The 26,301-nt window shown below is 35.2% G+C and overlaps 3 protein-coding genes across 8 annotated transcripts in view; 1 reads left to right on the top strand and 2 right to left on the bottom strand.

Moving 5' to 3' along the window:
* LOC107655868 (elongation factor 1-delta-like) overlaps positions 1–5,786 on the top strand; it is a 24,623-nt gene extending 18,837 nt beyond the window's left edge. For 3 of the 6 annotated variants that reach the window (XM_016443474.1, XM_016443470.1, XM_016443471.1), the window contains 5 exons: positions 1,920–2,007; positions 3,939–4,039; positions 4,146–4,346; positions 4,425–4,625; positions 5,662–5,786. In XM_016443474.1, the coding sequence (XP_016298960.1) occupies positions 1,920–2,007; positions 3,939–4,039; positions 4,146–4,346; positions 4,425–4,625; positions 5,662–5,700 (630 nt within the window). In that variant the 3' untranslated portion in view covers positions 5,701–5,786. Of the gene's footprint in view, positions 1–1,484; positions 1,503–1,919; positions 2,008–3,938; positions 4,040–4,145; positions 4,347–4,424; positions 4,626–5,661 lie in introns of those variants that run through there. The other 3 variants (XM_016443476.1, XM_016443475.1, XM_016443472.1) reach the window with 3 other exon arrangements.
* A 77-nt stretch (positions 5,787–5,863) lies between these two features.
* Positions 5,864–13,681, bottom strand: LOC107655869 (tripartite motif-containing protein 16). Its single transcript, XM_074186886.1, is given in 10 exon segments — positions 5,864–6,283; positions 6,285–6,392; positions 6,394–6,467; positions 6,469–6,614; positions 7,518–7,568; positions 7,694–7,756; positions 8,470–8,629; positions 8,842–9,075; positions 12,709–12,795; positions 12,879–13,681. Coding segments are annotated over 10 exon segments (1,686 nt in total). The 5' UTR covers positions 13,455–13,681; the 3' UTR covers positions 5,864–6,096.
* Positions 13,682–16,418: 2,737 nt separating this feature from the next.
* Positions 16,419–26,228, bottom strand: ftr67 (finTRIM family, member 67). Its single transcript, XM_016443469.1, has 7 exons — positions 25,569–26,228; positions 25,382–25,477; positions 22,735–22,968; positions 19,350–19,503; positions 19,182–19,241; positions 17,307–17,393; positions 16,419–16,975 (listed from the first exon to the last, which is right to left on the bottom strand). Exons 1-7 carry the CDS (start codon positions 26,163–26,165, stop codon positions 16,920–16,922), a joined length of 1,284 nt encoding a protein of 427 aa, XP_016298955.1. The 5' UTR covers positions 26,166–26,228; the 3' UTR covers positions 16,419–16,919.
* Between the last annotated feature and the right edge of the window lie 73 nt (positions 26,229–26,301).

Below are 26,301 nucleotides of genomic sequence, written 5' to 3'. Positions count from 1 at the left end.
AAATCCATTTTTCCCAGAAACAAGTTGAAATGTGGACTCATCTGAGTACAGCACACCTTTCCACTGTCTTTTTGACTATCTGAGATGAGCTCTGGCCCAGAGAACCTGGCAGCATTGCTGCATAGAATTGATGTATAGCTTTCTCCTAGAGTAATAGATATTCAAGTTGCATTTCTTGATGCAGCAGCAGACTGTTAAGTGACAGCAGTTTTCTGAAGTACTCCTGAGCCCATGTGACTATATTTAACACCGCAGCATGACGGTTTCTTATGCAATGCCATCTGAGGGCTCAAAGGTCAAGCACATTCAACTGAGGTTTCCTGCCTTGCCCTACATGTACTGTGATTTCTCTGGATTCCCTGAATCTTTTCACAATATTACGTGTGGTAGTTGGTGAAAGACTTAAATTCTTTGCAATTTTGCATTGCGAAATGTGATTTTTGATTTGTTTGACACTTCTCATGAAATTTGGCACAGAGTGATGAGCCATGATCCAGCTTTGCTTGCAAAGACTGAGATGCTCCTTTTATACCCAAACATGATACCTTGACCCATTACCAATTCACCTGCTTACTGTGAACTGTTTCAAAACAGTTTAAAGTGGATATTCTATAACCGTTTCACTTATTTTGCCTCTGTCCCAACTTTTTTGGAATGTGTTGCAGCCATCAAAATCAAAATTTGTTCAGATTTACAAAATACATTTACATTGGTAAGTGAAAACTTTGGAAATCTTTTCTTTGTACTTTTGTCAATTAAATAAAAGTTAAAGAGAATGAGCAAATCACAGATTCTTGATTTTATTGCATTTTTACAAAACGTCCCACCTTCTCTGGAATTGGGGTTGTACCATCAAGACATTTCTAAACTTTAGCTTCTGGCTAAAATACCAGTCCATAACATTGCTTCCTCCAGTGATAAAGTCATCTAGTCTAAATCGGGAGAGAAATATGCACAAATCAAGCACTGTTTACGAGCAAAAACAGTCCTAAACACACATGTGGGTGGATTTTGATGTGAGAGGACAACTGAGGAGATGGACTTTATCACTGGAGGAAGCATTATGGATTACAGACCAGAAGCAACATGTTATAGTTAAAGTGATGCAATGCTAAATTTCTCCAAATCTGTTCTGATGAAGAAACAAACTCATCTACATCTTGGATGGCCTGAGGATGAGTACATTTTAAGCAAATTTTCATTTTTGGGTGATCTTGTAGTTATGTTTTAACATGAAGGTCATTAAAGGACCGATTTAAAGTGAAGCAAAAAACTGAGGGCCAATGAAAACATTTAATGCATGCATGCATCTCTTCTCTGGTCGCTTTCTTTCTTTGAATTTTAATAGAACAAAACTCTGTTGTTGTCAGTAGTTTATCTTTGTCTCTTTCTCTAATTTGTTTTCTGGTTGTGGTGGTTAAATGTGAAACTCTCAGGTGAAGACCGCTCTACAGGGTAGTAAAGGGCACGCTCGCACGCAAAAACCACGGGAGAGGAAGACCGTAAGTGCTGTGCTGCGGTTCAGCCTGACGTCTGTGTGACAAGCATGTGAATGGAGCCTGGAGCAGCATGGATCCTGCACACATTACTGCTTGACACTTTCAAAACGGCCTGTTTTCTGTGAGACTGGTGTTTTTAAGGACACAGACATCATGCATTGGTTTAAAGTTTTACCCTTCACCAAAGTAAACTGCATGCAAGTTCAAGTGGAAAATTTTTTTTTTCAGTGTTTCAAACTGAAACTATATTATTCAAAATATCCTACTATCATGCTTCCACATGATTTCCTGTGGGTTTTGAGGTTGACGAACCTTTTGTTTGGCATGTCTGCAGTCACAGCCCTGCATGGTGTGTTTTTTACAGTCAGCTCTTAGAGATATAATTCACTAACGTTCAGTTCTCCTCCATCTGATTTGCAGAGTCAGAATGCCAGCAAGTCTGAGGATCAGAGTGAGCTGGTCTCTCGTCTAAAGAGTCTGGAACTGGACAACAAGAATCTGCACAAAGGTGCGTATTAGAAGACAGACAAACAGACATGATGGCTGTTCCACAATCAAATGAGTTGCCTACCTAGACAGCAATTTCCCAGTTCCTGATGTGAACTCTGTTGGATGCTGCCTTAGGAGTGTTCAAACAACAGTGATTTGTGGTGACAAAGAGACTGGAGGTCATTCGTTCTCAGTGTGTGTTGGAAGTTGTAAGCGATAAAAGCCACAGAATGTGGGCATGTCCATAAATGCAGCACAGCTGAGAAATGTTAAACTTTATGCCAATTATGACTGATGCAGCAACTACTAATCAGAGAGGAGACATTGAAAGTTAAGTGAGAAGATTTACTGTGTGAGATTTCAGTGCATGATTTGTCTCTGCTCACACGCAGCGATATAATAAAAGATGTTCAAATAATTTTGAAACTGTTCGCATTTTAAGTAAGATCATCATCATATGTGCATTGCATTTTTAGTGACAACGATTTCATGTACATTTGGAATGACATCAGGATGTTGTATTTGTGATCAGATTTTCAAAAGTTGTGCGAGGTTTCCACAGGAAGAAAAGTTGTGATATCCAGGCCTAGAAAATTCATGGAATTTTTTTTCGTTATGCTTAGCTCTACAATATTTTGTCTGCTAGAAATTTTTTATTTCTATAATTTTTTTTATAGAAATTATATGCTGTTGTAGTGTTTATTAAAATTGAGTGAGGGTTATTATCAGTGGCGCACAAGTTTTTCAGCCTGGTTCTCATACGAGAACTTGGAGATTTGGTTTGGTCCTCACACGGCACATGGTGTGACCCATCAAATATAACAATAAAAAAGTAATTAATAATAGTGATAGTGTTATTGCACGTTATTTAGTTTTTTTTAAATAAAATGGTAAACTAAATAATAAAGTGTGATGATACTATTTTATTTTAAAATAAAAAGGGAGTATTAAATACAAATACAATTATTTTATAGTAAACTTAAAAAATAAAATGCTAATATTTTTTATTATTATTGTTTTAATTTGAACCTTAATTATTATTTTTAATTTGAATTATTTTCATTTTTCATTTTCAAACTTAAAATCAGCAAGCTTTTATTTTGGCGGGTTGCCGGCAAGTAAGTCTATGCGCTTCCAGGTTTAGCGCTGCCGATTGTAGAGCATCAGTGAATGAAATGTCACAGTTTTGCATTGTGCTTTGAAAACGTTAGCTGGTAGCCTAGATTTATGCTTTCAGTTTGAATAGAAATCTTATACAGTACAGTTTGTCGATCTAAAATGGTAATTGGGCATTAACAGCTGTCAAACATGTCGGTATGCAAACGCACGCTCTGAACTAATTTACACAGCGCATTTCTTATTTTGGTCGCACCTGCGGACCACTTATGTGCATCCCTGGTTATTATTATAGTAAACAAACTATGAAAAACATTTTTGTTACTTAAATGTTGAAATAAATATAAATATTGAAATACTAAAATAAAATTAAATGTATTAAATATTATTTCAGTTAGTTGTCTAGGAAAAATTTTTTTTAAAATTGTTTTAACTTGATTTAATAAAATAACAAACTTAATATCAAATGAATAACTATATAGGCATTAAGAAACAAAGAACTAAATTACTGGAACTTTAAAATTGTAATTGAATGAAGACTATAGTAGTATACCAATACTAAAATAATAAAAAATTTGGATTAACTTATTTTCAGTTTTAATTGAAGTTTTAGTGATTTTGATATTCACTTTGGTTTATTATTGATAGTGGTTTATTAGTTTTTGTTTTTCTAAATTTGTAAAAATGTATTTCTTTTTATTTTATTTTTGCAGCACGCTTTGAAACAGACCGAGAGGTTGACTTGATTTTTGGCTGAATTTTCAGTTTGTGTTGCTGATTGTGTTGAAGCTGCTCGTGATCATTGTGAGTTTAACAGAGCTGTTGCTTTACCAGTGGTGGATGATCTGAGAGCCGTGCTGTCCAAACTGGAGTCCAGAATGGCTGTACTGGAAAAGAGCCAAGCGCCTGCTTCAAAGACTGTTACCGTTACAAAGGTAGATGTGAGATCCTGCCATCTTGAACTCAGTGATCCTGAGGCCATATTTGTGCACTGAACAAATTCAGCTATCATTCATAATGTGCATATTGTTTCATCTGAAGGCTGCTCCTGTCCAGAAGCCCAAGGTTGAGGAACATAATGGCGCTGACGACAACGATGACGATATTGACCTGTTTGGCAGTGATGAGGAAGATGAGGAGGCAGAGCGTATCAAAGCAGAGAGGGTGAAGGAATATGCCCAGAGGAAAGCCAAAAAAACAGCCCTCATCGCCAAATCCTCCATCCTGCTGGATGTCAAACCTGTACGAGACAGCACTCACAATCTTTAAAGTGTCAAGTATAATTCCTCAGTTTCAAATATATGGTTTTTCATTGATCAGTGGGATGACGAGACAGATATGTCGAAGCTGGAGGAGTGCGTGCGCTCCATACAGATGGACGGCCTCCTGTGGGGAGCTTCAAAACTGGTTCCTGTCGGCTACGGCATCAAAAAGCTGCAGATCAGCTGTGTGGTAGAAGACGATAAAGTGGGAACAGACATTCTGGAAGAGGAGATCACCATATTTGAGGACTACATAAGTGCAGGATGAATATGAGAATGTTTCACCCCAAAATCAAAAGAAAAACTGTATGTTGTATAAAGAAACTGAAATATAAGTTGTTTTTTTGCATTGTACCTTTGCATTAGATTCTAATTACTTTAATCCAGTAATTGTTTTATATATTGCAGTAAAATACTGAATTTTATAATGATGTGTGCTTTGCAAATGTGTTATTTATTTATTGTATTAAAGTAACTTTAATAAAATAATTTAAGAAAATGTGTGAGGAAAAATTAAATTTGTCAAGAAATTAAAGAAAAGAATTCAATTCATTTTTTTTTTATAACGACTATACCATCACAACAAAAAAAATAGAACATCGGTCTTGAATATAGGCTCAATTTATGCATTATACTGTATATGGTACATTTAAAAGCAAAATCAGTTTTTTTATAGTTGTGTATATATTGCAGTAAAATATATTATAAAATTATTTTATAGTTCAGAAACACTTGACAGATGTATTTATTGCACAACAGTAATTTTTATAAAACGGAGGACAAATGAACAGTTGCCATGAAAATAAATTAAACCATTATATAAATTTAAATATTAATATTAATAAATATTAAATGATATAAATTGGATAAAAATGTTTATAAAATAGTTACTGTATAGTTTATAGTTTTTATACTGCAGTAAAATATAATTTTTTAATGTATTTGCAAATGTGTGTATTTATTTGTTGCATTACAGTACTACAGTAACTATAATAAATAATTGAGGACAGATTGTGAGGGAATGAACTTAATTGTCATGAAAATAAAATAATGGAAATTATAAATGAATTATAATGGAAATGATCACAATGACAAAAAAAACATTGGGCTAAATGTATTCACAAATATACTTTTAAAATAAAATGTGATTTATTATGGTTCGGTGAAATCCAAATAAATAAGTTCTTGACTTTCTTTTTTTTTAGATTGACATTTTGATTACATTATAAACTGTTAGGAAAAATATTTCAAGATTTTATTGACCAATGCTACGTTAATTCCTCATTATGTTGTAGGTCCAGAGTGTCGACATCGTTGCCTTCAACAAGATCTGAGCCTCTCGCCTCAAACAACCACCTCACACTGGGTTACTGCTGCTTTTATATCACACGGTTACCAATAAACTGTTCAGCCACGTGAACCAGCTTGCTGTATTGACTGTATTTATATGCTCTTTATTCATGTCCTGGTTTTACAATTTTCCATTATATTCATCTTTTTTTTTTTTTTTTTTAAAAGGTAAGTTCACCCAAAAATGAAAATGGTCATTCCAACAAAAAGATATATCGAGGTCAGAGCGCTACTTTTCATGATGTTGCATGGGCAGTTTAGCCTCTACAATAACAAGCGACAAGAGAAAAAAACATGCAACACAAAGGTGAGCGAATGACATGCTTTTGATTTTGGGGTGAACTGTCCATTCAAACAAAATGAGAGCACATAATGTATAACTAAGCTGAAAAGCTGAAAGTTTGACAGAGTTTCAAAGTAGATCCAAGTCCGACCCAGAAACCAGGGTAGAGAGGCTGAGTGAATGTAGTTTGCTCTCGATGCAGCAAAATCATGGTATCGTCTGCCAGAGAAATGCAAAAAAACGCCAGCATTCCAGCTCTGTGATCGAGATACACGCCGACTCTGAGGCATTGGAGTGTGTATTTCTACACTAAACTTATTGTGCTGGAACAAACAAAGAGACTCTGCGAAATCTAAGCTCCACGATTTTGAGTTGCATCCCAGTTTTTGGTCCAGTTTTGTAGGAAACGCCAATAGAAACTCCTCCACCGCCTCTCCATTCCACCTCCCAATATCCACATCCAGACAAGACCCTCTTTGCACAAGACTTGAGCCCAGCTGATGAAGTGATCGGGGTACGGCTGTGGCTCAAGGTTGGTCGTGACCTCTGTACGGTCTCCAGAAAGGCGGAGGAAAGAGTTGGCTGTGTTTGGATCTAATATCAAATCGCAGCAGTCTGAAAGAGAGAGGATACTTTACTAAGAAGTCCCTTTAAGTCATGCTACTCTGTGGCTCAATGTGTCTGGCTTCCGGTGTCATCCGCTTCCAGCTATTCTTAGCTGTATAAAACCGCTCATTTTGCAGAGTGATATTTCAAACTGGTGTGTTTTACTTTATTTGAATGTATTATCTTAATTACGAACAGTGGTTTGTAGTGCAGACTGTTTTACCAATTACTGCACTTTGATATTCTTCTCGTTATTTCCCTACAGCGGCTAAAGAACCGGAAGTCTCGCACATTGACAGAAAACGGCTTACTTTCACATTGAAAAATAAGGTGGATAGTAACCAGAGCTACTTACTATGGAAGAGCCTACAAAGTTGCAATTGTGAGAAAATTGTGTGGTTCAGAGAAAAAAGTTAGAATTGTGAGAGATAAACAATTCTGAGGGAAAAAAGTAAGAATTGTAAGACAAGTTTAAAATTGTGAGTTCATATCTCACAATTCTGAAAAAAGTCAGAATTGTGAGATATAAACTCACAATTTTAAACTTGTCTTACATAGGCTAAACTCATTTGCGAGAAACAAACTCACAATTGACTCTCACAACTCCCAATTCCCAACTTCGCAATTGTGAGAAATAAAGTTGCAATTTGGAAAAATCTGAATTGCAAGATATAAACTCAGAATTCTGAGAAGAGTCAGAACTGTGAGAAAAAAACCTCGCAATTGTGAGAAGGAAAAAAGTTTTTTTTGGTTTTTTTTTTTTGTATAATCCCGTGGCGGAAACAGGCTTCCATATCTAACTGCAGCTGCAGTGATATTCCGCCATTATTGCGTCTTACACTTTATCCTATTCATAAGTAATATGTATATCTTAAGTCTTTGGTCTCATCCAAGAATGAATGCTGAACTCACACTGTAAGAAATCTCTGGTCCTCGGCTCAGTCTGGTGTAAATGTCTATGGGCTGGAAAAGGTCAGTGAGGTGAATTACGTCAGAAGAGTTTTGATGTACAGTGGTAAACATGTAAACATGGGGGAGTTGATGTGGTTTGCTGACTCACTTGCTGGGAGGGATGTGAGTGTCTGTACCTGTATCACTGTTCAACGGACAGCTCGGGGAGTTTCCAGCTGACTGATTGTGCCCTTCATCAACTGTAAATATAAGGGTATCCGCTGTCAAGAGCCGTTTGTGCATCACCCGCTGATGTTTATATCATTCTAAGTAATCAGGTGTTGAGGCCATGATTTTGCCAAGCAAGACATGTTCCAGGATCAACATCTTTTGTTGATCCCGGTCAACATTACTGTCCAAAAATATAGACTTAACCCAATCCCTACCCCTAAACATAACCCTACCCATAAATTATCCCTAAAATCCCTAAAAAAAATTACAATTACAAATAATTGTAATTTTAAATTTTACAATTTAATTAATTTAAAAAATATATTTTTATTTTACTAATTATCTTTCATTTTTGATTGGTATTTATTATTAGAAATAATATATTTAGTTTTTAAATTAAAAAAAATATTAACTTCATTTTTATTTTTAAATATTAAAAAATTTCTATTTATGTAATTTGTGGCATTTACAATGTATTATTTTTTGTTTTCGTGTTATTTAACTACATTTTCTAATGATTTTAATGAATTTTGAACATTTAATTAATGATATGAGTTCATTACAAAATATGTTATTTTGCATTATTTATAAAACTATTTTGAATGTCTAATTATTTGTCAGTTAGTGAATTTATTTATTAAAATGTTTATTTTCAAATCAGTTCATAATTCCTTAGTGCATTTAAGTGGTTACTAAGTCCACCATAGTCAGCTACATTGTGTATCTGAGTTTCTACACTCACCTAATTCTGCGATCTTTGTTGATTCTCTGTCACAGACTTCGTTGACTTTATCTCTCAGCTCTGTGAGAGCTTTTCTCAGTATCAGCAAAGAGAAGTACGGATGGACGTCGATGCTGGGTTCCCCCCCAGCGTCAGGAGGAGTGCAGAGCGTCTTATAGTTCTGCGCAGGTGAGTCAGACAGGTAAAGCTAGCGTGTTAGCGAACAGCAAGTAAGCAAACCCACACCTTTATATTTGCTGGGCCAAATTCCCCTATAGAGGCTAAACAAAGAGAATGCTGTGCCATGGCCTTGTGGTTCCCATAGTGTTTCAGTTTCGTAACCTCCAGCACAAATAAACAAATTCAGTTCATGTTTCAGACCCAGCACTTTACCTGCAGGAAATGGAAATGATCCTCAGTGTTTGAGAGTGCCTCTAGCTCGGCCTCTCCTCTCCTGTGTTCAATTATCTGTTGATTCAGTCGTTCCAGAAGCTTCTCCGTCTGGCTGAGAGCTGTCCTCTCCTCACCTCTGATCAGCTCTTTCACCTCCAGATGCTTTCTTTCAACGGAGCGCTGCAGTCTGGTGAAGATCTTTTCGCTGTCATCTTCAACCGCTTGTGCTGAACGCTAAAGCAATGACGGAAAGGACACTGTTTAACCTTCTGGCATTGTTCAATTATGGGTCACACACTTAGGCTGATGATACACGGGCCAACTTTTTTTGAGCAATGTTGCTTGGGCACTTTTCCATTGAGAATTTCTATCTGGATACTTTAAAGGGGTCATATGATGCTGCTAAAAAGAATATAATGACTTATACTGTCTTTTTATGCGTTGCGTTGCATCGCACCGCATAAAGATAAAACCATGTCTGCATTTGTGATCGGAGAAATGACAAACAACAAGTGCTACTCTACACTGCCCAAAAAACTCGTGTTTGAATTGTCAGTGGCAAATTCTTTAAATATACAAAAACTTACTTACAGTCTGTGAGTCAGAACAGCCGGCATTGTAGTCTATTCTACCAGGATCAGGAAACAGTCCTCCATAAAATACACTGCACACATCTGACGCCTTCTTTCTTTGCATGAACATTTGGGCGGCGTTATACAAATCTTCCCACATCGTGATGTAGACATGTGGGGGTGTGTTTAAACAAGGCGTTTTAGGTAGGCATGGTTGACACTTAACTTTTATAAAGAATATCTCTTTGGATTTGAGACTTTAGTCTTTGCAACTTTACAGATCTTCTTTATGCACCAAGAGCTTGTAACACTCCAAAGAGAAAGGAAAAATTGAAATCGCATCATATGACCCCTTTAAATTGGTCGTGGGCCCTGTGTCTCACCTGGTTGCCTGTTGAAGTCGCGACATTGCCCAAAGTTGCCCCGTGTATCATCAGCCTTACTGTTCTACAATGATTTTTAGTCTTTGCAACTTTACAGATCTTCTTTATGCACCAAGAGCTTGTAACACTCCAAAGAGAAAGGAAAAATTGAAATCGCATCATATGACCCCTTTAAATTGGTCGTGGGCCCTGTGTCTCACCTGGTTGCCTGTTGAAGTCGCGACATTGCCCAAAGTTGCCCCGTGTATCATCAGCCTTACTGTTCTACAATTATTATTTTTTTTATTTACTTGTTTTTTTTCCATTATCATTTTCAGAAATGTTTAAACATTAGTACATTATTTAGGTTAAAAATTTAGCAACTGTATTTAAAATCCAAAGAATGAAGGCAGTCCATCTTATTTTGGAATGTGGAAATAAGCTTATAAGTAAAATATAATGTAAGTAAAATATAATACTAAATGTAAATCAAAATAAGCTGCTTTTTTATTAATTATTTTGATTTTCATGAATTTCTGATTTATTAGCCGATAAACTAAACTAAAGATAACTAAAAGAATAACAAGTGCAGTAAATGGCAAAAGTATTTGCACTACAAACCAATGTGTTTATGATTATGATATTAAATGAAATAATATATGTTATAATAACAAATGCCTGTTTGCAATATCAAGCAGCATAACGGATTGTTTTTGTACAGTTACAGTTTTTCTCAGTCGCTTTGGTGCATTTCTCATATCAGAAATGAAATTCTCAAGACTACTTGTTCAACCTCCACATCATCTAGTCACTTGTGCACATCATAAAATTATTTTAAGTTGCGATTGCTTTGATACATTTATGCAAATGATTATGTATATTTGTCTGCAGTTTCCTACATTATCATTTGCTATTGTCATGTTCCTCAAAATATATTATATAGTTCTCTGTGCAACAGTCTTACCCCCCGCATTAGTTCATCGTATAAGCAATTAAATGCAAAATGGTTGATCTAGTTGTCATAAACTGTCAAGCATATTTTCTACATATTTCTATTAGATTTTTGTAAATTTGCCATGAATTGTGGAGGTAAATCTTGACTTTCACTAATGAAGAAAATGTAGATCAACCAATTATAAATCAGTTCTCTGAAATAGCTCAAAGGTGCATCTCATGAACCTTCAATTGGAAAGCATATATAGACAGAGGACAACACAAGGGTTACAAATTCTGACAATGGGTGAACATCCAGGAAACGATCAGGGTCAACAGCTGAGAGGAAGAATAGGAGTAAGGATGCATGGTGGAAGGGTACAGAGGAAAATGCAGAAGAGGCCAAGGACATAGGTGCATATCAGATGAAAAAAGGGACACTATTGTGGACCAGGCTTACAATGGCTGAGGTGGGTTTACAGTGTTTGCCTTTCTAATTTTGTATTTTCGCAATTGTCCTCATAGTTCCTTTTCTTTTCAATGACGTTGTACTGTGAATCCTATGCAGTCTTTTTCAATCAATTCCCCACATACAGTAGTGTGTAAATTTGTACTTTTGAAATGGATATATGGCATGCAGAAGAAGTGAAGCCTTCTGCATTTCAATACAGTAACTGTCATCCAAACTGTTGCCATAATTTACATCAGGTAATACTAACAGACTGCAGTGTTATATTGACAACATGACTAAGCATTTTGACTATCTTGTTTGTGAACAATGACACAAGGACTTTTCATTCTGATGGCAGTGATATGTTCATTGACATAAATACTTACTTTTGAGAGATAAATTAAAGAATTTGAGTAAGTTACAGGCTTTTGCATGTAATCCATAGTGTGGTGCTGTTTGTACGAATTGTTTTGAGAAATGCACATACTTTGCAAATATTAAGGATGATTCGAGAAATACACCAAAGCGACTGTACAAAACTGTACCCGAGTGAAACATTACTGAAATATAATTTGCCCTAATAATATTTCAGCAGTCATGTCATGTGTTTTTCTTTTAGCTGTTTAGCAATTCATGAATGAATCATGAAAGGTCTGAACTAGTTTTCAATTCAGTTTGATTGATACGGACAGATCTCTCATGCACTGAATGTTTTGCAGCGTTTTCTCACATCGAAATGGGATACTTTATAAGACAGAAACGAAAACATACATTGTATGACACAAAAAGTGCAAATATCTTCTATCTTTTGTATGTCAGAGATGAAGCCACTCTTTATTGTGCTTGTTGTGAACGAGCAGCACACTCTGTACTGCAGGTAAAGAATATTTATATCCATGTATCTAAAATAGAGTATCAAAATATGTATCAACAATATTTTTGATGAGTCTCTGTGCCCCAGTACTTATGAATAGCAAGAAACGCTTGTGTAGCCCACTATATAAACATAAATACAGACAGGGTTGTGCAATCCCTAGTTGCTGAACAGCTTTCAGACATAATTACTTTTATTAGGTTCTGCATTTGGATGTATATATTTATACATGATCAAAGACTACTTTTGCCAAAGTTTCAATGAAATGATGATTTGAAGAGCAAATTTGCTAAAGTTTGCTCTGTGTTAGTCACACCAGTTCATATGTGTGCCTGTTTTACACTTTTGAGGTTTTAGAGTTTACCCTTCAAAGCAGTCATGGCTGATTTGTAGATTGTATTACACAAAATATACTCTGTTTTTCTGTATTTTTCATGGCCCATTCATGGCGGTAATTTTAGACCATGGACAGTACAATTGCCACTCAATCGATTCCAATTGTATTCCATTTTTTTCTCACAAAGCAACATTTTGTACCATTCTGAACTAGACATTAAAAATGCACAATTTTGGGGTCTACGCTTAAAAAGTAAGCAAAGAGCAGAACCATAGATTTGTTCCACCCAAAAATAAGAAACCTGTTATTTTGTGATATTTTTTACACAATAGACCTACCTTGACATATTTTACAATATCTCGGAGTTCTTTCTCTCGTTCCTTACACCTCTGTTTTGACTTTTTCCACGCTTCCTCAAGATGTTTCTGTTTGAAAACCACACGTGAGAATTCTGCCATCTTTGAACTCTACTTTGTGCAGTTCACTGATTTCTCTACAATTTTGTTACCTGTATTTCCATCCTCTCCTCCATCACCGTCACCACGCTGTGCCCCTTGTGTCCGTCTTTGAAGCACAAACTACAAATGCATTGTTGGTCTGTGCGACAGTACACATCCCGCAATTTATTGTGCCGTGAACAGATTCTCTTCTGCGGTTGTTTTGTAACTTCAGTAAGCGGATGCATCCTGCCACGATTCCTTTCATTGTGAGGTTTCAGGTGCATCTCGCAGTAAAACATCTGACATTTCACACAAAACCTAACAGCTCGATGTTTCTTCCCACTGCAAACGTCACATTCGACATCCGCTGCTTTCCTACCAGCATCTTGAATGACGGTTCTCCTCAGTTTCTCCACAACATCAGCCAGCATGGTGTTTCTACATAGCACAGGTTTAGGACTAAAGGTGCGTCTGCACTGAGGGCAGCTGTATTCCTCTTTCAACTCGCATTTCCTCCAGTAACCTTTAATGCACTCCATACAATAACTGTGTCCACAGGGAATGGTGACTGGCTCCCACAGCACTTCCAAGCACACCGAGCAACAGAACTGCTCCTTATCCACAGAGATATTCATTCCTGCCATTTTCTCCTACATGTGTACATGTGTTAGAGGAGAGGGAAAAGAAAGGTGGTCACCAAGGCAGAACAGAGAGAACGAAACAATAGTGTTTGTGTATAAACTGGGCGTGAACATAATGCAGGTACAGTAGAAGCTTATCAGGTTTCAGGCCGAAACACCCTGGAGCAGCCAATCACCAACAAGTACAAGAGGTCACTTCTTTTGTTCTTATGCAAATATAAAGTTGCAGGTGCATGAGTTTGCTTTACATTATATTATATATGATCTGCTCCATCATACTGAGAAACACATTGCGAGTATTAATCACTGAAAGAACGAAGAAAGTCTGTGCTTTCAAATGCTATAACTATTGTTTATCATTAATGAGACTTTATAAAAAAATTCATATTTATGTGGCATTTCAGACGGCAAACAATGCAAATGTGACCTATTTTCACAAAGCAAGTGCCATGAAAGTCATTAAGTTTCCTACCATGCAGCTACATTCTATTCTTTAACTTTTTTTGTTCTCTTTTAGTTATCATTTGGTATTTTCCTTATCAAAGTATTAAACTGGCTACATTTACCAATATTATTGCGTTGCCATAAGGCTTCAGGTATGCTATAAAAAAAGAAGGTTAAACATGAAAAAAGACATTAAAGTGAAATATAACCTACAGATAGAAGGAAATATTTTTTGCTTTCTGGTTGTACAGCAAATAAAAACAAATTGCTGCATTAACATGGATGTTATAGTTTGGTAAGTGAGTCATATGTTGATTCAGTAGCTGATCTGATGGATTCAGTGAGCTCATTCAGGATTATGAGATGCTAAATCATAAAATAAAAGTTGAGCGAGACAGTCATAATTCTAAGATACAGTATAAAGTCAAAATTATGACATGACTCATAAGCAGTTATTTGGTCTCTATATGAGGTGCTCTAACTTGTCTTTTCGATGTATAGTGATTCTAATAAACTTGTACTGTGCGTCGTTTTCTTCACAGCGCTTGTTTTTTTCTACTACACATGAAAACACAAAGTTTTTGAAGTGATGTAGTCATTTCTCATTGCTAACCTGAGCTGGTCTAATGCATGAAAGAAGGCCTTCAGCCAAACATACACAACTGACTTGCATTGCAAGAGTCAGTAAGAAAATTAATTCCATAAATAAATTTAATAATTTCCACCTTTAAATTAGTTGTAAATGAAAACTTTGAGAAAAAAACAACTAAATTCTAGCATCAAGGCCATATTCATAATTTTATATTTGTGCCCCAAACGTCAAGTTAATTTCAGAGTTTTGGACATTTTACATCTATACAGAGATGACCATCATGTTTTACACCGGTGTATTTACACTAAAGCGGTTTTGTTTATTCTAAAGCAACTGTAAATATCACATGACTGATTATAAAATCCAGTCAGAATGACAGGCAGAGATTTTTTTTTTTCCGTGTGCAGATTGATTTTGCCTTTCATGAGGATTTTACGGAAATCTGTGCAGATAGTTTTGTTTATTCTAAAGCAACTGTAAATATCACATGACTGATTATAAAATCCAGTCAGAATGACAGGCAGAGATTTCTTTTTTTCCGTGTGCAGATTGATTTTGCCTTTCATGAGGATTTTACGGAAATCTGTGCAGATCCAGATGTTCAGATGTTCAGATGTTCTGTTTCTGGGAAATTCTTCTTTTTAGTTGCTCAAATAATTAAGAATGTATGGGAACCCAATTCTGATACAAAAAATGCTTTATTAAATAATCATTATGATGATGAAAAGCTGAAATGATGACACAAAAAGTTATAATTATGACTTGCCAAAAATATGAGAGACTAAGTCATAATTATGAGATAAAGTCAAAATTATGAGACAGTAAGTCATGAAATAAAAAGTCTCCGGTCTCAAGTCGTAAAAAGTTCTAATTATAAAGTCTACATGTAGACCTTTGTTAATATTAAATAAAAATAAAACTATGAAACAAAGTCTAAATGATGAGACAAAATCATGACAAGTTATAATTATGGCAACTCTAAATATGGGATATCGAGTCATAATTATGGGATACGTTTTTAATCATATTTAATATTTTAATTCATTTTTCATGTCATAATTATGTTTTTTTAATCAAAACTTCAACTTACGATTATGATAACCAAGACTATTTTTGTTTCTTGGCAAAAATGGGCTGCCAAAATAAAGAGATGTTAAAAACCATGATTGATATTGTCTTGGGTTCATTTGTCACATTGGAAATGAAAACTCAAGTGCATAACGCACACATGATTTAGTCTTTTTTCTTTTGGCTACACAGTAAAATACCAGAGCCATCAAACTGTTTGGAAGCATTATGATGATGAAAAGCTGAAATGATGACACAAAAAGTTATAATTATGACTTGCCAAAAATATGAGAGACTAAGTCATAATTATGAGATAAAGTCAAAATTATGAGACAGTAAGTCATGAAATAAAAAGTCGCCGGTCTCAAGTCGTAAAAAGTTCTAATTATAAAGTCTACATGTAGACCTTTGTTAATATTCAATAAAAATAAAACTATGAAACAAAGTCTAAATGATGAGACAAAATCATGACAAGTTATAATTATGGCAACTCTAAATATGGGATATCGAGTCATAATTATGGGATACGTTTTTAATCATATTTAATATTTTAATTCATTTTTCATGTCATAATTATGTTTTTTTAATCAAAACTTCAACTTACGATTATGATAACCAAGACTATTTTTGTTTCTTGGCAAAAATGGGCTGCCAAAATAAAGAGATGTTAAAAACCATGATTGATATTGTCTTGGGTTCATTTGTCACATTGGAAATGAAAACTCAAGTGCATAAGGCACACATGATTTAGTCTTTTTTCTTTTTTCATTTGGCTACACAGTAAAATACCAGAGCCATCAAACTGTTTGGAAGAAACTTTATTTTTCATGATATGAAAAATAAGTATTTAACATCCTAATTTTAAAAATTCTTGCAATGAAACAATGTTTAATACACACAAATACATCTCATACATACAGTATAAAGCTAAAATGAACATCTGTTAATAGACAGACAGCGTCAGTGAATAAAACACTGATAATTTACACAAGTATAACACTCTATAATGTGTATGATTAATACTTAAGAAAATACTATAATCATAGCTTAATCAACAGGTAATTATTTTTAAATGTTTTGATCACACAATATTGCCACTTTCACTCCAAACACATCTGTAATTGTAAGATATACAGATTAACATAAGTTTAAAGTTAATACCGTTGAGACTTGGACGGTAGACACTGAAACGCATCTGCATTTACATTTCGGTCTCATTTAGTAAGAAGAGTTTGCGGTTAATATAGCTTTACAGTTTTTTTTTTTTAAACCATGAAAATGTACATGTTCCAAAAAAGTACCACAAACCGACTTCGGCCTCTTGACGGAATTCTAATCAGGCATTTCTCAGGCCGATCTTAAGGCTACCTTCGTCTCCTGCGTGGCTGCAGTCTCTGACGAGGACCTTGTGATCTGGATCCTGAAGAGAAAAAGAAAATGAGAAAACAATGATTTTCTGTATGCAAAAAAAAAAGGGGGGCTCAGAGATGGTCAACATTCTACACTGTAAGAGAAATAATCTCTTGAAAAATGTCCTGGCAACAAATTACAAGTAATTACAAGTCTGTTACTGTATATTTACAGACATTTCTTTCAACTTTAAAACACTACACAATGCATTTCAAAATACAGGTAAAACATCTGTAAAAAATCAATACAGAAAATAAAAAAAAAAATTGACACAGAACATTGGCCCATATTTTTACTTACTTTTTTAAAAGTGTACAATAAAAGCTTTTCCTGATACTTACCAAATGATGAGAATGGAAACACACTAATTGTTGGGACGCTAATGGCAAACGGGCTCTGTACAGCCTGACCAAAGTCTGGTGCTGAAGCTACGAAATAAGCAATTCATCCTGTTAGCACTGCAAGCTTCTTCACGTGCAGTTAAAAAAAATTAAGTATTAAAATATTAATTTTATTAGATGAAAATGAAACATCATCTATACATTTTTAATTGTAAGGCTCTAGTCCAATATATATATACACATACAGGTGCATCTCAAAAAATGAGAATATCATGAAAAAAGTTCATTTTTTTTAACTTATTTCAAAAATGAAACTTTCATATATTCTACAGTAGATTCATTACATGTAAAGTAAAACATTTCAAAAGTTTTTTTGTTTTAATTTTGATGATTAGAGCTTACAGCTCATGAAAGTCAAACATCCAGTATCTCAAAATATTAGAATATTTACATTTGAGTTTCATTAAATGACCATCCCTACAGAATAAATGCCGGGTATCTCTTGTTCTTTGAAACCACAATAATGGGGAAGACTGCTGACTTGGCAATGGTCCAGAAGACGATCATTGACACCCTCCACAAAGAGGGTAAGTCACAGAAGGTCATTACTGAAAGGGAGACGTCTTCAGGAAAAGGGCTACCAAGCCACTTCTGAAACAGAAACAATGTCAGAAGCATCTTACCTGGGCTAAGGAGGAAAAGAACTGGACTGTTGCACAGCGGTCCAAAGTCCTCTTTTCAGGTAAAACTAAATTTTGCATTTTGTTTGGAAATCAAGGTCTGGAGGAAGACTGGAGACATGTAATGAATCTAGAATATATGAAAGTTTCACTTTTTGAAAGAAGTTACCAAAAAAAAAAAAAAAACTTTCACAATATTCACATTTTTTGAGATGCACCTGTACATACATATATACACACACACACACACACACACACGTCAACATTTGAATTGGATCAAAACCGTTCATCAAAGTTGTCCTAAAACCAGAATGCGTTCTTGTCTTAGGACAACTTTGATGAAATTCTTTGATCCACTTCAAATGTTAATTCATACTTTCATCCCACAAAGATACATTAAATTGATAAATGAGTAAAGCCACATTGTTACAAAAATATATTTTTAAATATATTAAAGTATAAAACAGTCATATTAAATCGCAATAATATTTCACAAAATTGCTGTTTTTACTATATTTTGATCAAGTAAATGCAGCCTTGGTGAGCAAAAGAGACTTCTTTCCAAAACAAACAAAAAAAATTACAGACCCAAAACGTTTGAACGGTAGTGTACAGTAAGTGCGCTCTCAACATTAAACGACTCCAAAATGTAGGCAATTAAGTCGCCTTGTTTTGGTGGACTAAAACACCATCGCAAATATTCTCCTTAAAGAAGGCTTACCCAGAATGCATTGCAACAAACTCAAAGAAATGCAGACTATAAAAATTTTCCTTTTTATACAAAAAACATTTCATTGATATCTGAAAAGTATAGAGTTCAATCTAATTAAAATATACTGTTTTACCCATCTATGTGAAATGTAATTTTTATGAACATTACAATTTTGTATTAGTAGCCTATCAACAAGCTAATGCCAGATTCTATTGAAATCAAGTGTGAGTTCTGTTTCCTACACTCTTAAACATAAAGCAGCTTTATTGTCATTTGTGGTTCCATTAAGAATCTTTAACATCCATGGAAACTTTACATTCCAAAAAAGGCTCTTCATAGTAGAAAAAGGATCTTTGGATTTTTTAAATGTTCTTCACACTAAGAAAATAATGGTTCTTTTAAGAACTGATCAATAAAAGGTTCTAGAACAGATTGTTTATGCAAGTCTTAATTTAATGCATTTTTAATTCTATGGATTCTTACCTGTAATGGACTCTGAATCTGTCTTTGGTTTGGTGCTCTCAATAATAGTAACATGATTCACTGCAAACCGGAACGGAGGGTTAGATCAAGTACTCAAAGTAATTTCACAATACAATGAAATATTAGTCCTTAATGGCTTGAAAGGTCTCAGAATGCAAGTCTGTTCACCTTTCTCAGAGATATTGACAAATCCTCCCTGGTAGACGTCCTCGAGGAGAGCCTGGAACTCTGTCAGCGCCGTCATCATGGATCCAAAGTTTGGGTCAGAGGTGATGTTTGGCAAGTCAACAGGCACAGGCTGAGTACACAGAGACCTGCAGTTCTGAACCAGAACAACGGTGAAAGACAGAATTATCGAATGAAAACTGTTAGCTCTAGGCAGTGGTCTGACTTCAAACTTTCATGAATCAAAAATGGTATGCAACCCAAATACAATTCCTGATACTAGTTTCAGTTCACAAAAGCAGACATTGATGCAATCTCAATTCCGTGTCTCTCTTTGAGTCCTTTGAAGTTTTGAAAAAAAAAAAAAAAAGCAGGAGATCGAAAGGTCTGCTAAGAGCCTTTCTTTAGCATACGCTCACATCTGAAGGAAAAACTTGTCACCCAAAAGTTCCTCGCAATTCTGAGTTTATCTCACAATTCAGACTTTTTTTTCTCAGAATTCCAAGTTTATACCTTGCAGTTTTGTGGTTGAACCTTGCAATTCGGACTGTTCTCACAATTGCGAGTTCATGATTCACAATTCTGACTTTACGTCTTATATTTACGAGGTTATATCTCACAATTTTGAGTCACATCTGAAGGAAATGGTCACCCAAAAGTGAACATTTTTAATACTCAACAAATATTTGAAAGTTTGAAAGTATAAGTGCAAAAGAGATTGTTTCCGCCATAAAAAAAAAAAGTGCTGTCAAACGATTAATCGTGATTAATCGCATCCAAATTAAACGTTTTTGATATAAATATAAAATTTTTCTTAAATATATACATGCATGTGTGTGTCTTTATATATATATATACATAATAAATATACACAGTACACGCGCATATATTATGTAAACAAAAACTTCCCAACTCCCAATTTTAACCTCGCAATTTTCAGTAAACCTGTCGCAATTCAGATTTTTTTCTCACAATTCTGAGTTCATAGCTTACAATTTTGAGTTAACATCCCACAGTTCTGTCTTTTTTCTCAAAATTGTGAATTCAAAACACAATTTAGATTTTTATTTATTTATTGAGTTTATAACTTGCAATTTTGAGGTAAAATATTGCAGTTTTTAGTTTTTACAATTTACAATGTATTCCTCACAATATCTCGGAATTATCTCATAACACACTATTCGGTTTACATCTTGCAATTTGGATTTTTTTTTTTCACACAATTGTGAGTTCATAGTTTATATCTCACAATATAGAGTTACATCTATAACACAATTCTGACTTTATTTCACAATTACAAGTTTATTTCTCGCATTATTGAGGTAAAATCCTGCAATTCAGTTTTTTACATTATTTCTTGCAATTGCAAGTTTATATCTTGCAATTGTGACTCAATTCAGACTTTATTCAGAATTGCACATTTATATCAATTCTTACATTTATATTTCGCAATTTTGAGTTACATCTTGCAATTTAGACATTTTTCATCAAAATTGTGAGTTTATAACAGACCGTTCTGACTTAATTTCTCACATTTCAGAGTTTATATCTAGCAATTTTGAGGTAACATTGCAATTCATACTTTTTTCTCAGACTTGTCAGATATAAACTTGCAATTCTGAGAAAGGTGTCTTTTTGCAACAACAACAAAAAACCGAATTGCAAAATAAATTAATAAAAATCAGTAACAGTTTACTTTAAGCCTCCATGTATGATGCATTATAAAAGTACTAATAATGTATAACAATGCATAATATCTCTTCATAAATAATTGTAACCAAAGTTAAAAAGCATAATAATTGAAGGTTTATTTGTCATGTGTTTTAATACACTTTGTAAATGTGTAAGAATGAATAGATAAGTATTTTAATGTAATGTATTAAAACTGTGGGTACAATTTTTCAAGAGATCATACAAGGCATTTTAAGGTGCATTACAAGGCATAATTCATATATTAAAACTAGTTTTAAAATTCATTATGAATAAAGGCTTTAAAGGGTTAGTTCACCCAAAAATTAAAATGAGCTTGTGTTTGACTTACCCTCGAAGCATCCTAGGTGTATATGACTTTCTTCTTTCAGACGAATCCAGTCGGAGTTATATTAAAAATTGTCTTTGATCTTTCAAGCTGTTTAATGGCACTCAGCGGGTGTTGCAGTTGAACAGTCCACAAGTCGTCAAGTAAAGCTTGCGCATTCATAATAAAATGTGCCGCAGACGGCTCCGGGGGGTGAATAAAGGCCCCTTGTAGCGAATTTATGAGTTTTTGTAAGAAAAATATCCATATTTCAAACGTAATAAACACTTTTCTCTCACTTCCGCTGACTGTCATACACTGAAGCAGTTCCGGCGGATGACGTAAGATGCGCGGCGTTGCGTGATTAGTGACGAATGCGGAGAGAGAACAAAACAAAACGCCGGTCACGAATTAGAAGTACAAACCGAAGATTTGCAAAGAAAAATGTCGGAGGATTTCGATATAAACCAAGAGGAGACTAAGAGTCTACTTTGGTAAAGTAAGGAAACTTCCTTTGCTCCTATTAAACAAACTCACGAGACTAGCATATCTCAGAGGCGTGCGCGCTGCGCATACGTCATACGCCTTCCGCCGGAACGGATCCGCGTATGATAGATAACGGAAGTGAGAGAAAAGTGTTTATTACATTTGAAATATGGATATTTTTCTTACAAAAACTCATGGATTCGCTACAGGGGGCCTTTATTCATCCCCCGGAGCCGTCTGCGGCACGTTTTATTATGAATGCGCGAGCTTTATTTGACGACTTGTGGACTGTTCAAATGCAACACCCGCTGAGTGCCATTAAAAAGATGAAAGATCAAAGACAATTTTTAATCCGACTGGATTCGTCTGAAAGAAGAAAGTCATATACACCTAGGATTCTTCGAGGGCAAGTAAAACACAAGCTAATTTTCATTTTTGGGTGAACTAACCCTTTAAGTAAACGGTTACCAAAAAATGGTGCCTTACTGTCCTGTTTGACTTTGACAGCCCATGGTTGTTATATGTTTTCTTGATATGGCAGCGTAGAAATTCTGCAAAATATCTTCTTTTGCGTTTCATCAAAAAATTGTCATACAGGTTTGAAACAACATGAAGGTGAGGAATTAATGACAGTTTTCATCTTTTGGTGAACTATTTCTTCTAATATTGAAACTGAGCAGTCTAACAATAAACCTTTACAATGGATTGAGTGCTGCTTAGTAGTTAAAGATCTGGGCTGCTCACCAAAACACTGATTAGGTTCAAACCACAGAAAATGTGCTTCATAAACTAATCACCACTGTGTCCTTAATCAAGGCACTTAACCTCAGGATACTCCTGAGACATTGGATAAGAAAGCAATTTGTGAACAAGCGGCAGCATTACCTGAAGGAAGGCGATATGGTCCTCTGTTTGCGAGAGCTCTCCTAATTCAGCGTGTCTTTTCTTCAGCTCTGTTATCTCCTGCTCCAGTTGTTGAAGGAGTGCTTCAGCTTGACTCACGGCCGCCCTTTCCTGACCCTGGATCAGCTCCGTCACTTCAGCGCGTCGGCGCTCTATGGAGCACACCAGCTCTGTGAAGATGCGCTCGCTCTCCTCGAGGGCCGTCTGTGCGGAGAGCTGAGAGGAGACAAAAGTGGAATAATAAAGCGTGACTTCGGCTTTAAAGAAAGAGGTCATGCGGCGGAAAACAGGATTTTTATTGCTCTTTTGAAGTAGGAGTTTGATGTACTATGCAGACGTGCTCAAAGTTTCAGAACTCAATCCAAGCAGAACGTTCACTGAAACTAAACTGCAAAAACAGCTATGCAGAAATCTTTACACAGCCTTAGCCTTGAGACCATGCTGTTGTATAACTGAGCCCTTGGTCAGGGTCACAGTCAAAGCTGGAACTAATTTGTATGATACCTGCACAGGATTTTGAGCATATTATTAGATTTATAATGTAAAAGGGTCAATTTATATGAAAAAGTATATATATAAAAAATGCTTTTGAAAAAAAAAAATCTATAAAACTATAAAAAATTGGGAAAAAAGTGTTTTAAATGAATACTGCAATACATTCAGCATTTTTTTAATTACTATTATATTTTATTAGAATGGACAGCCTGGTTTATGGACCAAAAGGTCTTGGTCTGGATCTGGGACTAAAGGGGTCTACTCTGGATCTGAATCTTTTGGTTTAGTCTTATTCAGTCTAGTCTAGGTGTAAGAGGTCTGGTGTTGGTCTAGGTCTTGACTCCAGCTCTGTAGCCAATCAAAACAAGATAAATTTACATATAAATATGACAAAGAATTTGTTTATCTTATAAAAAATATATTTTAATTAAAATATTTAATTAAAAATATATTTTAATTATTTTATTGAAGACAGCCCCATTTAATTTGAGATACTGACAGCTATGATTTCAATTATTGGCAAGAGCTTTAAAAGAAAAAAAACTGTAAAAAAACTTTTTGTGAAAAGTAATTTGTTAGATTTTGCTATCTATCTACAGTATATGTATACATATATATATATATTAAAAATGATTACCAGTTTAAATAACTTTTCTGTCATTTTGAAATGTAATTTATTTCTGTTATTCTGTTATTTTATTATTATTATATTATATTTTATACTCCAGTCTTCATTGTCACACGATTCTTCCGAAATCATTCTAATATGTTGAATTGCTGCTCAAAATAAACAAATAAAATATAAAATAAAAAATCTTATTAATATTTTTGTGGAAACCAGGATGCAGTTCTGTTATGGAATCTTTGATAAATAAAAAGTTAAATAGAACAGCGTTTATTTGAAATAGAAATCTATTGTAACATTATAAATGTCTTTGCTGTCACTTTTGATCAATGTAATGCATCCTTGATAAAAAAAAGTCTTAATTTGTTAAAAAAAAAAAACTTTTGAACGGTAGTGTGTGTTTTTCTTCATATCAACACATATACATACATATATATATATATACACATATACATACATACATATATATATATATATATACACAAACCCGATTCCAAAAAAGTTGGGACACTGTACAAATTGTGAATAAAAACAGAATGCAATGATGTGGAAGTTTCAAATTTCAATATTTTATTCAGAATACAACATAGATGACATATCAAATGTTTAAACTGAGAAAATGTATCATTTTAAGGGAAAAATAAGTTGATTTTAAATTTCATGGCATCAACACATCTCAAAAAAGTTGGGACAAGGCCATGTTTACCACTGTGTGGCATCCCCTCTTCTTTTTATAACAGTCTGCAAACGTCTGGGGACTGAGGAGACAAGTTGCTCAAGTTTAGGAATAGGAATGTTGTCCCATTCTTGTCTAATACAGGCTTCTAGTTGCTCAACTGTCTTAGGTCTTCTTTGTCGCATCTTCCTCTTTATGATGCGCCAAATGTTTTCTATGGGTGAAAGATCTGGACTGCAGGCTGGCCATTTCAGTACCCGGATCCTTCTTCTACGCAGCCATGATGTTGTAATTGATGCAGTATGTGGTCTGGCATTGTCATGTTGGAAAATGCAAGGTCTTCCCTGAAAGAGACGACGTCTGGATGGGAGCATATGTTGTTCTAGAACTTGGATATACCTTTCAGCATTGATGGTGCCTTTCCAGATGTGTAAGCTGCCCATGCCACACGCACTCATGCAAGTGTGTATATATATATATATATATATATATATATATATATATATATATATATTAAAATGTTGATATGAAGAAAAAAGTCTGTTTATTTTAGTTTATTAATACACTACCGTTCAAATTTATTTTCTTAACAAATTAAGACTTTTCACACACACACACACACACACACACACACACACATATATATATATATCTCAAGTAAAAATAAATTGCATATTAATATATATAAAAGGAACTAGGTAGCTGTGGGGTTTGCCCCCGATAAATAAACTATTATTGAAAAAAAGTTTTACAAGATCTGATACTGGTTGACCTTGAAACTTCAGTGGAGTCTGTTAGGAGAAATACACACACACACACACACACAGACTCACAGTGAGCATCTGTGTAGCCTCTCTCAGGTCGGCCAGCTCCTTCTCTCTCTCCTGAATCCTCTGCTTGGAAATCCTCTGCATCTCCGCCAGAGCATTCTGGGAAGAAAAACACAGGTTACATAACATGTCATATTTCTACTGACTCACAAAACAACACTCACACTCTAGAAACGGTCTACCACATTACCTTTTTCTCATTCATCTCCGCTGTAGCTAGAACAGTGTCGTGTCCTTTGTGTTCATCCGTTAAACAAAGATAACAAATACACTGCTGATCTGTGCGGCAAAACACCTCCAGGAGTTTCTCATGGTGAGAGCAGAGCTGTTCTTGTATCTTCTTTGAAGGAGAGACCAGCCTGTGTTTCTGAAAGGCAGGAGACTCGTAGTGGGGTTGAAGGTGGGTCTCGCAGTAAGACGCCAGACAGACCAGGCAAGATTTAAAGGCTTTGTTTTTTGTCCCAGAGCAAACATCACACTCCACATCCCCGGGTTCGGCTTGCGTCGGATCAGACGCTGTCGGTCCAGCGTGGAGCCCGGTATTCTTCAGTTTCTCCACCACATCAGCCAGCATTGTGTTCCTGCCCAGCAGGGGTCTGGGAGCGAAGCTCTGCCTGCACTGAGGACAGCCATAGATCCCCAGATAGTCATCCTGGTCCCAGTAGCCTTTAATGCAGCCTTTACAATAACTGTGTCCACATGGAATAGTCACAGGGTCCTTTAAGACATCCAGGCATATGGAACAGTTGAACTGGTCGTGCTCAAGGAAAACCCCAGCTTGCGCCATTTTAAAATGATTCTTGTCGTCTAACCCAGTGGCAGAATGAAGCCAAGCTTTGTTTATGCAGGAAGTGAGTCATGTGACCGCAGAGTCTGACAGGAGGGGGAGGGGCTGAACAGCTGCTCTGCACAACAACTGCGCA

This window comes from Sinocyclocheilus anshuiensis, unplaced genomic scaffold (assembly GCF_001515605.1).
Source record: "Sinocyclocheilus anshuiensis isolate Anshui unplaced genomic scaffold, SAMN03320099.WGS_v1.1 scaffold1373, whole genome shotgun sequence".
Lineage (NCBI taxonomy): Eukaryota > Metazoa > Chordata > Actinopteri > Cypriniformes > Cyprinidae > Sinocyclocheilus > Sinocyclocheilus anshuiensis.
The sequence above is the reverse complement of the archived record's forward strand: the minus strand, read 5'-3'. Positions and strand labels throughout refer to the sequence as shown.